This window comes from Pagrus pagrus, assembly GCF_965226575.1.
Source record: "Pagrus pagrus genome assembly, chromosome: 19".
In the NCBI taxonomy this organism is placed as follows: Eukaryota; Metazoa; Chordata; class Actinopteri; order Spariformes; family Sparidae; genus Pagrus; species Pagrus pagrus.
In genome coordinates this window covers 11,647,287-11,661,424 of record NC_140203.1, presented here as the reverse complement: position 1 = coordinate 11,661,424, position 14,138 = coordinate 11,647,287, and the positions used below count along the sequence as shown (strand labels likewise).

Below are 14,138 nucleotides of genomic sequence, written 5' to 3'. Positions count from 1 at the left end.
TGATACCAACACAGTATCCACACTCTGCTTGAAACATGAGAATGAATGTCAATTCAATACATGTGGGGCCTTTATTTAAAAAGCAGCACTAACTTCAAATGTACAAAATGTGAAAACGCACCCTTCCTCAGTGTTCGGAGTGGCGTGTCGCTGCTCCAACAGAGTTCATGAATCCACCTAACAGACAGCCAATCAGCATCGGCACAGTGGGCAAAGGTCGTGACGTCGCCTCGCCTCGAAGTGTGCAAATCAGCGGCGGCCAGCGTGCCGGGTGGAACCAATCAGCGCGTTCCAACGAACAGCCGCTCAGCCAATCGCGGGGCTCCACGACGGGAAAGAAGTGACGGCTTATATATGGAGAGAGCACAATTCATTCAACATCATTTCACAGAGGAAAGAATACAGGAAAGACAAATTAGAGAGACACACTTTACAAGAAGAGGCTCGTACCAGCTGAGGCAACGCCAAGGCCCTTAATTCACCGATAATACTGCGATAAAGGTACGTCTGCACATTGTTGTGAATATGATAATGCGACAACAAGCGTATTGTATTTTCTTCAGCGTTGAACGTCATTTCAAGACGATTACATTACGATGAAGTCAGCTAAGCTAACATATGGCGAAAGTGGTGTTTTTACCTGAAGTTAACCATAACCTTTTGAATAAGGCGTGTAGGTATTTTCGTTGTCAAATACCATACAAAAACCGCCATACTTTTGACTACTCCATAGAGCAATGTATTTTCCCTCGCATGTCTGCCAGACACGCTAACGTGGTTAGCTAGCTACCGGCGGATGGGGAAAAAAAAATCTAACGGTAGTCAGTGGTCGGAAGACACATTGGTGCTCCACCCACTTTCCCCATGTTCTTTCAACGCTTATAAGTTTGACATTTCATTTTGTTAAAGGCCTTGCTTCTCATTTATCATGGCTCTGAATTCCAGTAAATTACATCAAGCATAACTATGGAGCTCGTAGCTACGTGAACTTGGGAGGCAGAGGCCCACGTCATGAAGGCCACGTTTTTTTTTTTAATACTGTATTTCTTCTCCACAGATTTCTTTGTAGATCGGAGTTCAAACAAGCAAAGATGAAGCTGTTGTGGGTTGTAATGCTAGTGGCCGGCACCGCGTTTGCCGACGACGATGACAAGAGGGATAGTGTGGGGACTGTGGTTGGAATTGACTTAGGGACAACCTACTCATGGTAAGAAAAATAAGTGACTTCTGGATTAATTATTTTAGAAAACAATGTAAGGAAAATTTAAAATTATAAGACACATTTGCCTTTTGAGTAATCATTTTTCCAAAATGTTTTCCTGTAGTGTTGGAGTGTTCAAGAATGGCCGTGTGGAGATCATCGCCAACGACCAGGGTAACCGCATCACCCCATCATATGTGGCCTTCACCAGTGAAGGTGAGCGTCTGATCGGTGATGCTGCCAAGAATCAGCTGACCTCTAACCCTGAGAACACAGTCTTTGATGCCAAGCGATTGATTGGGCGCACTTGGGGGGACTCCTCTGTGCAGCAGGACATCAAGTATCTGCCCTTCAAGGTAGGTTTCTACTCTTGATGGTTTGACATTAAAGTTATGGTTGTAGGGTCCAAAGGTCTACAGGTAAAGTTTGAGTGACATACTTGGTATATTAATGTAGATGTATGTTCCTCTTTAGGTTACCGAGAAGAAGAGCAAGCCTCATATCCAGGTTGACATCGGTGGTGGACAGATGAAGACATTTGCCCCAGAGGAGATCTCTGCCATGGTGCTGGTTAAGATGAAGGAGACTGCTGAGGCTTACCTGGGCAAGAAGGTACAATTTTTTAAAAAAAAAAAGTCAAATAATATACATGAAAGAATAAACCACTCCTAAATGTTTGAATTGGATCTAATTTTCTTATCTTTTCTTCCAGGTCACACATGCTGTGGTTACTGTCCCTGCCTACTTCAATGATGCCCAGCGCCAGGCCACAAAGGATGCTGGAACCATTGCTGGTCTGAATGTTATGAGAATCATCAATGAGCCGTAGGTGTCTTATTTAAAAAAAAAAAAAAAAAATGTATTCATCTGTTCCTATTGAATTTGCATAAAATATTTCCCTCTCTTCCTCTATACTAATCTCCATATTTAATTTTTTTAGAACTGCTGCTGCCATTGCTTATGGTCTGGACAAGAGGGATGGCGAGAAGAACATCCTCGTGTTCGATCTTGGCGGTGGCACCTTCGATGTCTCCCTCCTGACCATTGATAATGGTGTGTTTGAAGTGGTGGCTACCAACGGTGACACTCATCTGGGAGGTGAAGACTTCGACCAGCGCGTCATGGAGCACTTCATCAAGCTGTACAAGAAGAAGACTGGCAAAGATGTGCGCAAAGACAACCGTGCTGTGCAGAAGCTGCGTCGTGAGGTTGAAAAGGCAAAGAGGGGGTTGTCTGCCCAGCACCAGGCCCGCATTGAGATCGAGTCCTTCTTTGAGGGAGAAGACTTCTCTGAGACCCTGACCCGTGCCAAGTTTGAAGAACTCAACATGGTAAGCTATACAACCAGTTTAGTTGTCTAAAAACGACTATAGCACAACTGAAATGAACATTAATGTTTTACAAGCCTTTTAATCTTATCTTTTTACTTTGTTAGGACCTGTTCCGTTCCACTATGAAGCCAGTCCAGAAGGTGCTGGAAGACTCTGACCTGAAGAAGACTGACATTGATGAGATTGTCCTGGTTGGAGGCTCCACCCGTATCCCCAAAATCCAGCAGCTGGTGAAGGAATTCTTCAATGGCAAAGAGCCCTCTAGGGGCATCAACCCTGATGAGGCTGTTGCATACGGAGCTGCTGTGCAGGCTGGAGTGCTTTCTGGAGAGGAGGACACTGGTAAGTCATCTTCCTTATACGTAGTATCTCTTCTACTTAACTGAACTCTCCAATTGTGTCCCATTTACTAAACAGTTGGCTTTCTTGCAGGTGATGTGGTTCTTCTGGATGTGTGCCCCCTGACCCTTGGAATTGAGACCGTTGGCGGAGTAATGACCAAGCTGATCCCCAGGAACACCGTGGTGCCCACAAAGAAATCCCAGATCTTCTCTACAGCCTCTGATAACCAGCCTACTGTCACCATCAAGGTTTATGAAGGTAAGAGTTGGACATGATTTCAAACAGTAATCATTTACCTGTCCTTGTATGACATACATTTTTATAGCATATAGTTAATTATTGATTTTCTCTCCAGGTGAGCGTCCTCTGACAAAAGACAACCATCTGCTGGGCACATTCGACCTGACTGGCATCCCCCCTGCCCCTCGTGGTGTACCACAGATTGAGGTCACCTTTGAGATCGATGTCAATGGCATTCTGCGTGTCACCGCTGAGGACAAAGGCACAGGGAACAAGAACAAGATCACAATCACAAACGACCAGAACCGTCTGACGCCAGAAGATATCGAGCGTATGGTGAACGACGCTGAACGCTTTGCTGATGAGGACAAGAGGCTGAAAGAGAGGATCGATGCCCGTAACGAGCTGGAGAGCTACGCTTACTCTCTGAAGAACCAGATTGGCGACAAGGAGAAGCTCGGCGGCAAGCTCTCAGATGATGACAAGGAAACCATTGAGAAGGCAGTGGAGGAGAAGATTGAGTGGATGGAGTCGCACCAGGATGCTGAGCTCGAAGACTTCCAGGCCAAGAAGAAGGAGTTGGAGGAGGTGGTTCAGCCCATTATCAGCAAGCTCTATGGTAGTGCGGGCGGACCCCCACCTGAGGGTGCAGAAAGTGAGCAAGATGAGAAGGATGAGTTGTAGGGAGGTTTGAAGTCAACTCGCCTTGTCACCCCTTGCCTCTCTGGTAGTGGCATGTAGATGTACATATTGGACTGATGGGACTCAAATAGTGAGAGGAATGGTTGGGAAGGGGTGGCGATAACAAGCAACCATACTGAATCTTCTGAAAGACTTTGAAATAAGTTTCGGTGTGTGAGAGGTGTTCTCTTCGCTGGAAGGCGGAGATATTCGTCAGCCCGGATACGAGGCTTGCTGCTGCTGTTCTCAGGCAGTCCTGATGGGGTTCTGTAGTGGGGAGGGACTTAGTGTGGGTGGGTGGGGGTATTGTTTGTGGGATCAAGAGTGGGATGTCTGTGGGTTCAAGGGCTCATTCTGTTCACAGGCAACGCTAAAAGTTATTTATTGAATCTGGTCATCGTACTTCTGGAAAGACATTGAAATAAATGTTTGATACAAAATGTTACTTGATTGTCTCTTACTGCATTCGTTCATTTCATTTACACTGTTACTGGCTCAAATAATACACATTTCAGCTATTTCTTACCACATAGATTCCATCTTCAGAAACCCAGTGAATGTACTCAACAATGTTCAATTCAGTAATCAACAGTACAAAATTGACCTTGACCTGGTTTCAGGTTTCCAATTTTAAAAAAAAAAAAGTGACAAAAGTGTAGAATTTTTTTTTTATTACAAATTTGGTTAATGATAACATTAAAGGCACATCATGTCACCACAGTGACAATACAGTCATTATAAATGACACCCTGTGTGTCCATCCCTCCAAACACAAAGGCCAGATTTATTGTCTCTGAGGCCGCTGGGCTGCTGGCTTGCACCTCACTATTCCCCTCAACACACACCTTCCATGGCAATAAACACATGGAGTGGTCAAGGCGGTTGGGTGGCATGTCCCCTTCAAACTTCATGAGGATCCATCTGCATTTGTCTGCAAACATAAGGCATAACATTACACAGGCTCAAATTTGTTAAGACTTATTTTTTTTAACAAAGTGCTAAACTGACAGATTTATTGGATGACAATTAAGTACAGATAGTCAGAATGTGTACCTGTGTTGAATCTGTACATGGAGTTGCTGGCTCCATCTACAGTCATCCCCCCAAAAATGTAGATGTTCTTGTCCTGCGCCACAGCTGAGTGGGCTGCTACTCCAGGTGGAATGTCTCCTTTGGTCTGCACTTTTTCCCACTTCATGCTCCCTTTAAACAGATGCATTGTTTTATTTTTTTAAAGACACAAAACAAAGACTTGACATTTTCACCTTTATAAGCTTTGATCCCATCATAATAAATATGATGCAGAAGAGTTCGGGCTTACTTGTGTCAAGAGAGTACATGTCATTGTGGAATTTGTCCCCAGCCATGCCTCCATGAATGTAGATCTTTGATCCCACTGCTATGATAACATGGCCATGTCTGGCTGGCGGGTGTCTGCCTTGTGTTTCTGGCTGGGACCAGGTGGAAGATGCTGGCAACACCAAATATAAAAGTAATCACATATTAGCTTATTGGTGTCCCTACGACATATAAAAATAAACTGAGGAACAGAACAATGTCAATTATTTCAAACTTTGGTTGACTTTTATGGCACATAGGACACATTTTTAGCATTTAGCATTAAAAATATCTAAAAAAAGATAGTCACACCTTCAATGGGTGAATTATATATTATTTTCTGGCAGTTATTAAAAAGTTTGACAGTAAAAATCTATCACAGATACATCTGCGTACATATCATGGAATCAGTAAGCACCAGACAGTAAACCTTACATTCAGCCCTTTCTGTAAGAATTCAAGTTTAGATATTTTTTAAACCATTTAACATTTATGTGCCTGACTGCAATGCCAGTGAGCCAGCATACACAAAAACAGGGCCCCGCAACTGGCACACTTGAATGCAATGCAAGCACGATTCATTAAGGTTAATGTTACACCTGGAATTTTCCTGATATGCAAGTTCAACAGTCTACTGTAAATAAACTATTGGGTATCACTTTTCGGTCAAACAGAAATGGACCAAATATTTTCCCAAATAAAGTCTCAATAACAGACATGGATGCTGTGAAAAAGGTGTGAGGTAATGAGAGCTGTGCGCACCAACACAGGTGTTTTCAATTACTCTTCTTGATTAGTCATCTGCACATGCTGAAGTTGAGAGCAGTTACACAGGGGAGTTGTGCATATTACGGGAAGCCACTTTTAACCATTTTTAGTACTGAAAATGGAGTGCAGGTTGGCCTGCTACAACAGGTGCAACAAATGTAAGAAGAAGTCAAGACAATGTCAATCAAGCACAGTCACATCGTCCTATTCCAAGGCCCACTCAACCCTCTGAGGGGATCTAATCAGTCAAAGTAAGTGAAAACACCTGTGGGGATGTCCAACTAGGGCCACTGTACATTTGCACTGTTTGCAATCCATCTTCTTCAGTATCTTGAAAAAAAGCTGACAACTAACTTTTTAACTTTAACAAGATCACAACTTTAAATCTTTTGACCAGCATATGTCAATGTAGAATCAAAGCTAATCCAATTGTAAAGTACTATTTGATAAAATGATGGTAAGCAGCAGGTTAATTTAAAACAAACCTGTGTCAAAGACATGAAGTCTGGGGTCTGAGACAGGTGCAGCTCCTGCTTCCCCACCAGAGAAGACATACAGTCTGTCCCCAAGGCAGGCTGAGTTGGTGTGGTATGTCCTGGGACTGGGGGCTTTGCCATTCACCACTACATTCTTCCAGTGAGACCCACTGTCTGGACACACATGCAGAGGATAGATCACACTCAGTGTAAAGTAATCTGTGGTCACATACTGCACAATGAATCCTTCTGGTCATAACACAACAACATTGGCTACAGCATGGTTGTAAACCAACTGGCACTGTTACCTGAATAGACAGCTCATCCACATTTGAAACGTTACAAACAAATGTTACTAGGGGGATTAAAATTCAGACTTACCTGTTAGCTGTAAATTCTGGATACAATTGCGATTGCCACTCTGCTGTGCCCCTCCAAACACCCACAGGCTTTGAGGACAGCTCTCTGGCACAAAGCTGCAGTGTTCATACCGTGAGTCCAAACCCTCCCACTCTGGGATGTCCCATTCATGATTATCTGGTGGAGTAAGAAAAGACAAAAAAACCAAAAGAAAGCCCTTTGATATGAATGTGAAGGAAACATACCAATGTGTCTGCCAAATACACCACAAATGATGAATGTGTTTTACCAAGATAGTGCTGTGACAAGTGACACATACACAATTCTTGACCCCCTGACATTAACTTTAGCTCGTCCCATATTCATAATTATCGGTGATGCAGCGTTTGTCCATGAAGTTGAAAAAACTAAAATAAGTAACAAGTTCATGACCAAAACATTTAACATTTTCACAGCCTGCCGTCCCTACACATCTACATTTGTCAGTGGTGATTGTAATTTCACAACAGAAAGATTATACACTGACTTAGTGTATTTCAAATCAAAACTTTTACTTGTTATGTTTGGACCAAGGCCTCAAACAGCTGATGATATCTTACAAAGGCACAAATATTGGGTAGAGTGGCTTATGGAACACAGTTATGCAGATGTCATACCCCTGGACAGATTCTTTGCGGACATGTTTTTACCTAAATTTACGGCATGTGACTGTGAGAAACTTCCACTGGGATTGGCTCCACCAACAATAACGATTCTTCCTTTTCTTTCATCTCCAGATGGAATAAACGTGCAGGTATGACCCACACTAACACCAGGAGCACTTCCCCTGGGTATCAAAGAATACCTGTGGACAGAAAAACAATTTCAGCAAAACATGAAGTTATCTGCTCAAATTTCCTCAAAGCACAAATGCAAGTAATTGATCTGGATTCACTTACCATACTCCTTCTTTAGGTTTATCTACTGGTTCAAGCACTGGGAGAAACTCCATGGCTGTCAAAGATGCTGTACATGAATGAACATGGTATTATTGTTTTTTCATACTTCACTTGCCAGGGATCTATTGGTTACATTGTGCGAAACAAAAGAGCTAATACACGACTAATTTTGGACCAAATGATCGTTGATTTCACTTATGATCGTAGTAGCATACGTCTATGATGGTATCCACAGACGCCCTTACGTGAAATCTAGCTTCAGTCGCAGCAACGTAAATATGTGCGTGTTCTATGCAAATGTATTGTTAACAGTTTGCGACAGGTCGCTTGTTAAACACAGTCGGAAAGATTATCTGTCATTAGTAGATGAATTTTGCAGCAGTGACACTGAGATGAGCGCCATGAAGCTGCTAACGTTACTTGCTAACTCAGAGGAGCATGCGAATAGCACCGCCACACTAACCTGTTCTTCCGGGTGGAAAGATGAACGTCTAATTATCCGTGAATGCTGAAGTCGGTATCTTTAGCACGACTTTCTATCGTCCACACAATAACAGCGGTTTACTTGGCTAGATGAAACTGTGAAATAAGCTCAAAAACTGAGCTACAGACCTTGAACCGCTCTACGTTGAAAACATTACGCAAGTTATTACGTTGACAACGTTGGTTGGGCCACACAAGTTCCAAACGTAGTTGCCATAGTTGCCTGTAGCGCATGCGCAAGTAACTTATCTTCTCCATCCTGCTGAATTTAGCAACCAGTTCTTACAAAGTCGCTATTGTATCATGCATAAAACATTAATGTGAAGTCTTCGCAGATTCTTACAGTAAAGACACTCAGAAGAAACACTGTCTTCAGTTCCCGTTTGACCTAAAAAGTCCTTTCTCCCACTTCAAGTGAAAAGGTAGGCAGTAAGGTCCGCACTTTTTTGCATTAATAATTCGAGTGAAAGAGCTAACCGACTGTTAGCTAATTATTTAACTTTCACTTAGATACAAGACAAAGTTTTAAAGCCTAGCAGAACATTTAGCAAAAAACATGGCTCATTTTTGGGTGTTAGCAGGACACAAATAACTCTTAGCTGGAACAAAAATAGCCTATTCCACTGGCTGCATATTAAAGATTTAAACTCTTTTCTACGTTGCTGTAAATTTAGTTAGCCTTAAACAAAGATGGCGGCAGAAAGTAACATCTCCATTACAAGTATATAATCATTCAGCTGTTTCAGTCCAATGCCATATTATTTTATATTTCTGCATAACAGTTATGTTGGAGAATTTGTATTTTTCTTGCTTCACACGAGAAAAACACTTTCGTCTTAACACGTCATTTTTTTTCTCATTTGCTTAGCTAATTATGTGATTCACATGAAAAGTCAAAGAGTCAATGTTCTTAACTGTGCAGCAGATCATTTTTCACACTTGTCAACCACATGGAGCAATATTATAATAATACAATCATACACTTTGACATCCAAAATCATCATATGTGTCAGTCAGACATACTGAAAAATATAATTACATATTGCAAGATGCATTTGACTCTTTTGTGACATTATACATAATACATTGCCAGTTTAGTATAAATTATATATTTTCACAGGTATGTTTGTTATTTTGTCCATCCCTTGTAGAATAGTCTAAGAGTGAACTACTCCCATTGTTATTAGTGATTTATAGGATGTAGTATTGTTTGTAGCACTGTTCTATTCTGTATGTTGTGTTAAAGATTTACAGCATGTGAGTAGAGCAGCACTTTAAGATGCACATTGCAAATTAATTTTAGAGATAATAGAGTAACACAGTCCTCTTTATGGGATTATTTGTTGTAGTGCAACATATAGTAACTCTTTTCAAAGAAACAGTATGCAGAAAATCAGTATTTTGTGTGATTTGGCACCCTCCACAGTTTCTGAGTGTAACACCACTGTTGTAATTACAAATCCCAGGTCTGTAACAATTTGTCAGTAATGTAGGCGCTAACTACAAACAAATCTCTCTACGTCATAACAATGTTATGTCTTGGAATTTTGTATCTTGAAGTAAACATGTACGTAACGCTGTGATCCTACCCTCTCACTGAAGTTATATAGTGCAGAAACAAGTGATGGGGGGCAGAGTGGCTGTGACAGAGACACCGTTCACACTATTATAAGACACTGTACCATCAAAATGATCATGAAGCTGTTACTTAAGGTAAAACAAGTTAGATAATGTTTCTTTAGATTAAAATGTATAAGTTGCAGACTAATTACCCTATCACTACATTGCTGAGATACAGTATACATACATACATAACTGTTTGAAGTTGACTTGCAGTTGCAGAGTGGAGTTGCGACATCTTGTGGTTGCACTGTAACTGTAAGCATTTTCCAGAAAGCGCACAATACTACTGTGTATACTTTTGCAGTTTTATGAGACATTTGAAATATAAGATTTGTTTTACATTTATATAATTCAATAGATATATATTTGCAAACATTATACCACATTAACTCACAATTTAAAATGCAAGCATTGAATGTATTTTATGTGCAACATTAACCTACAGTAAATGTATTTTTTTTCTCTCCATGTGGGACTAAAATTGGTAACTCCATTATTAATATTGTATAATTCATTAGTATATTTAATTAATCATCATTTGCTGTGCACTGTACTGATAGGTCATGCTTAAAAACTGCAGTTCACAACTTGTCCAGTAGGTTGTGCCATTGCCTTTTTTGTTAAAATAATGAACTAAATGTTGCTTGAACTCCATGGGTGGGAATGTTTAAGGTATAACCTTTGGGTTTTGGAAAAGCTATTTGTGATGTATGTGTGTCTAAATTAAAGCGGACTAAGAATAACATTTGTCCACTTAATTTAAAAAAACTAACTGAACATTTTTAAAAAGTCATCAACACAGCATTAAACACAAAAGCATGTTGTTCCATGACATACTTTTATTTGGTAAATAACCGTTTTTAGAGTGCTTTTTATAGTAGAATGTATTCTATAAAATCAACACAAACATATTTAATTTGATGTCTGAGGTTTTTTTCACTTCCTGCATCAAATAAAATAAAATAAAAGAAGTAATACTGTGGCAGGAGAAGAGAGCTACACTGAGTAGAATGATCTACTTATAGAATCAGATACACTAAATGGAACACTGGACGATAAAGATGTAATCTCTAATAGGAATATGCTGTACATTAACAAAGTCACATACTGATAATTGCAAAGCTTTCTGCACAGACAGCAGTGCTGCAGATAATGTGGAAACAAAGTCAACAAATTCAAATCAGTTAAGTCTTTTGTATCTTACCCCCTCAACGAATGAATGCGACTGTGGAATTTTTCATATCTAAAAGCAAATCACAAACATCTTTCAAGGTTATTTGTCCTCTGGACTGTTTGTATTGACTGCAGTAGTACAAATCTCCACTTGTGAACAGATTTTTGCGGAATAATTGTGTTATTCTACACTGAAAAGAAAAGGGTGTGGTGCAGCTGGAAAGAATAAGATACAGATAAAAAAATCTGTCGAAAAAAAAGAAAAATTGGTAGAAAATTGGTTCCACATCTCAGCAAGGATAAGTATTCAATATATGCCCTCTTTTCCTTTCACTGAAGATGGAGGACAAAGATCTTCTAAAAGGACCGCTTCTGGCAACTGTAGGTACACAACAGGAGAGCGATGAATTGTCCTTTTGTGTTTGTTAATGCTTCAAAACTATTTGTACTTGCTCCTTGTACTTACTGAAGCACATTCTGCTTATGGTCGTATGAACAAACAACCTTTGGTTTGAGTTAATAGCCCATCTCTTAGATGCCGGCATTTCCTTTGAATAACAAACAACATGTCTTTGAATGTGGAGGGCAGTGGAGTAATGTTTCTGCATTTCACATGAATCAATCAGTTTTCTTCATCTCTTTTATAGTGCCATGAATTTTTCTTGCATAAGGTGTTTCCATCTATCTATCCGAAGTTGAAATTGGAGATCAATTTAGTCTGCTATGTTCTGCTGTTGGTGACAGAAGAGGGTTCGAATCCGACATGTTGCCCTCACTGCATGTGATCCTCCCTTGGTCTCATTCGTTTCTTTTTTCTTCAGCTATGCTATTCAATAAAGCCATGAAAGAGGCCAAAATAATCATAATAATAATAATAATAATAAAAAAAGTAGAAGTCTTGCATTCAAGAATGCAGCTTAAGTGAAAGTATGGAAGTATTATCGGCAAAACCTACTGAAAGCATCAGACATGACAGCACTCATTATGCAGCATAATGGCCCCTGTCAAGTTCATAATATTATATATTATTTATATTACTGGATTATTATTACTAATGTAAGCAGCATTTTAATTTTGTGGCATGAAAAAAATGAAAATACTCAAGTTAAGTGAGTCTTTACCTTCTACTCATATTCTGCTGAATATTCTCCATACACTTTTACAGACAACTCAGCACATGTACTCCAAGTGCTGGAGCAAAGTGTTCTGCACTGTCATACTGAGTAGTTAGGAGCTGACCTTGGCATATCAAATGTCCAGGACAGGATCACTGAGAATGCAACAAGTGAGGAGCTCAAAAGCTGAGGTATCACTATATAGCCTTCGGAGATTTACAGCATCATTGTGGCACTGTTTGCTAGGCTGACCCCTTCAAGCCATTCCGACCAAAACATAAAACATGAATCAATGATCAAAACTGCTCTCTCGATCAACTAACTGCTTATCTAACCAATTTAACCAAAATTTAACCGGCAGCAAAACTTTGTACTTTTTTCACTCAGCACTTTAATTTTACCTTCTTTCATCCCTTAATTGCCTTTCAGTGCCTATTTCAAAGTCTGTTTAATCCTTAACTTTGACTTTATTTCCATTTGATTTATAATTAAGCATTTGTTCTGCAGCTACTCTGTGAGTGCCTCTCATCTTGTTTTTTTTTTTAGACTTTTACTAGTTGTGTATTTAATAGACTTATATAATAAATCACTCACTCAATTCATTAAGCTGCCCTGCGCTCCATTCTGCTACTGCCAGGTGCTCAGCTGTCCCCTGTAGCAATTTGAACATCTTTGCAAACAGCCGACTCTCTTCTCCTGCCACAATTCACCCCCAGTCAAAACTTCACAGTCATCCCCAATCATCCAGCGCAAATTGAAAATTCATCTCTTCGAGGAACATGTACGGCTCTCTTCTGCTTATCTCTACTATCTTAATTAACTCCCCCTTGCATCTACCTTCTTTTCACCGATGCTTCCGATATTGCCCCTTCCTCAAACTTCTCTGCCTTGCACAAATTGTATGTCTTTACATTGCACTTCCTTATTGTGCCAGAACCCAGGCACTGGGCTTTTTCAAACTTACAAGATAAATAGCACCTACTGTATTTGGATGATTTGTCACTTAAATCTCAAGTCTTGTAGTGCAGCACATGACATATGTTTACATATATGAATATGGAATATATGTAATTTTTATGTCAAATGAGTGTCAACATATTAGCTGCTGTATTCTAATTCTAAGTCACAACGTACTAATGAAAAAAGCAACTTCTACCCTCAGATACAATCATTAAACAGTTAAATCTTTTTTATTTTTATGAGAAATAAACAAACAAAACATATTGCAAACATATAGGCATGTGCCTCCATTCTGCTTGTAAAACATCAATACACAACGCTAAAAAAACTGGCACATGGTCAAACCTAATTGCTGACCCCGTTGCACTCTACTGCTGCACACCATCATAATGTGTAAGAAATACAAGTCTATTTTAACATTGAAACATCCTTGCCCTGGCACGTACTGAGAGGTCAAAGATATAACAAGTACAAGGGTACAAATGAGGGGAAATGATAGTGGTGGTATTGGAAATATATTATTAAATTGTCAAGGCACGTACAGCAAGGTGCAGACTAGTGTAAGCTTTAATTCTGTTAAAAATAAACAAAACACACAACCCTTGAATATCTAATGCTTTATTATCCCGCCGAGCGAAATAAAAATAGTCTAAATTATTGGGGAATTGGGAATGGTATTTTGGAGAGGAGTTGAGTGCCTTATTTTTTTTTGCTAGACTGGCATTGGAAACAAATTGGACAAAGTTTGCATTATCTAGTACACTTGCTATGAAATGTGTGAATTTTGTGTCTCTGCATGGGATGCATGTGAAGTCTAGTTCTGTCCCCTAACACAGACCATGCCATGCCACAGTAACATTATCTGCTCAGCTTCCCCTTTAGGGAAGCAGAGTATGAGTTTCAGAGAACTCCTTTGTTTTGCCTTCACTGTAACTGATAAGGACCAAATGAATCAGGGGCTTTTTGTGGAGGGACAAAATGAGAGGAAAAAGGAAAATGATTATGACTTTTCAAAGTCCTGAGTAAGGGACACCAAGCTGGAGAAAAAGATAATTGGAGATACATTTTCTGACAGCCCAAAATAGCTTCTCTGAGTGCATGCAATTGTT

The 14,138-nt window shown here is 39.9% G+C and overlaps 3 protein-coding genes across 7 annotated transcripts in view; 2 read left to right on the top strand and 1 right to left on the bottom strand.

The window, feature by feature from the left end:
• The first annotated feature begins 349 nt into the window (after positions 1 to 349).
• On the top strand, positions 350 to 4,240 carry hspa5 (heat shock protein 5). Its single transcript, XM_084383665.1, has 9 exons — positions 350 to 501; positions 1,058 to 1,207; positions 1,326 to 1,557; positions 1,676 to 1,813; positions 1,914 to 2,026; positions 2,142 to 2,532; positions 2,637 to 2,874; positions 2,965 to 3,132; positions 3,230 to 4,240. Exons 2-9 carry the CDS (start codon positions 1,092 to 1,094, stop codon positions 3,796 to 3,798), a joined length of 1,965 nt encoding a protein of 654 aa, XP_084239791.1. The 5' UTR covers positions 350 to 501; positions 1,058 to 1,091; the 3' UTR covers positions 3,799 to 4,240.
• A 211-nt stretch (positions 4,241 to 4,451) lies between these two features.
• Positions 4,452 to 8,305, bottom strand: rabepk (Rab9 effector protein with kelch motifs). The gene is made up of 8 exons (XM_084383666.1): positions 8,139 to 8,305; positions 7,676 to 7,742; positions 7,427 to 7,581; positions 6,759 to 6,914; positions 6,387 to 6,551; positions 5,117 to 5,266; positions 4,849 to 4,998; positions 4,452 to 4,726 (listed from the first exon to the last, which is right to left on the bottom strand). The coding sequence occupies exons 2-8, from the start codon at positions 7,726 to 7,728 to the stop codon at positions 4,503 to 4,505; spliced, it is 1,053 nt and encodes a 350-aa protein (XP_084239792.1). The 5' UTR covers positions 7,729 to 7,742; positions 8,139 to 8,305; the 3' UTR covers positions 4,452 to 4,502.
• A 125-nt stretch (positions 8,306 to 8,430) lies between these two features.
• The window catches only part of rgs3a (regulator of G protein signaling 3a), a 154,756-nt gene continuing 149,048 nt past the window's right edge, over positions 8,431 to 14,138 (top strand). For 2 of the 5 annotated variants that reach the window (XM_084383658.1, XM_084383651.1), the window contains exon 1: positions 8,431 to 8,580. The gene's annotated coding sequence lies outside the window, so the exon portion shown is untranslated. Of the gene's footprint in view, positions 8,581 to 11,316; positions 11,336 to 14,138 lie in introns of those variants that run through there. The other 3 variants (XM_084383656.1, XM_084383657.1, XM_084383659.1) reach the window with 3 other exon arrangements.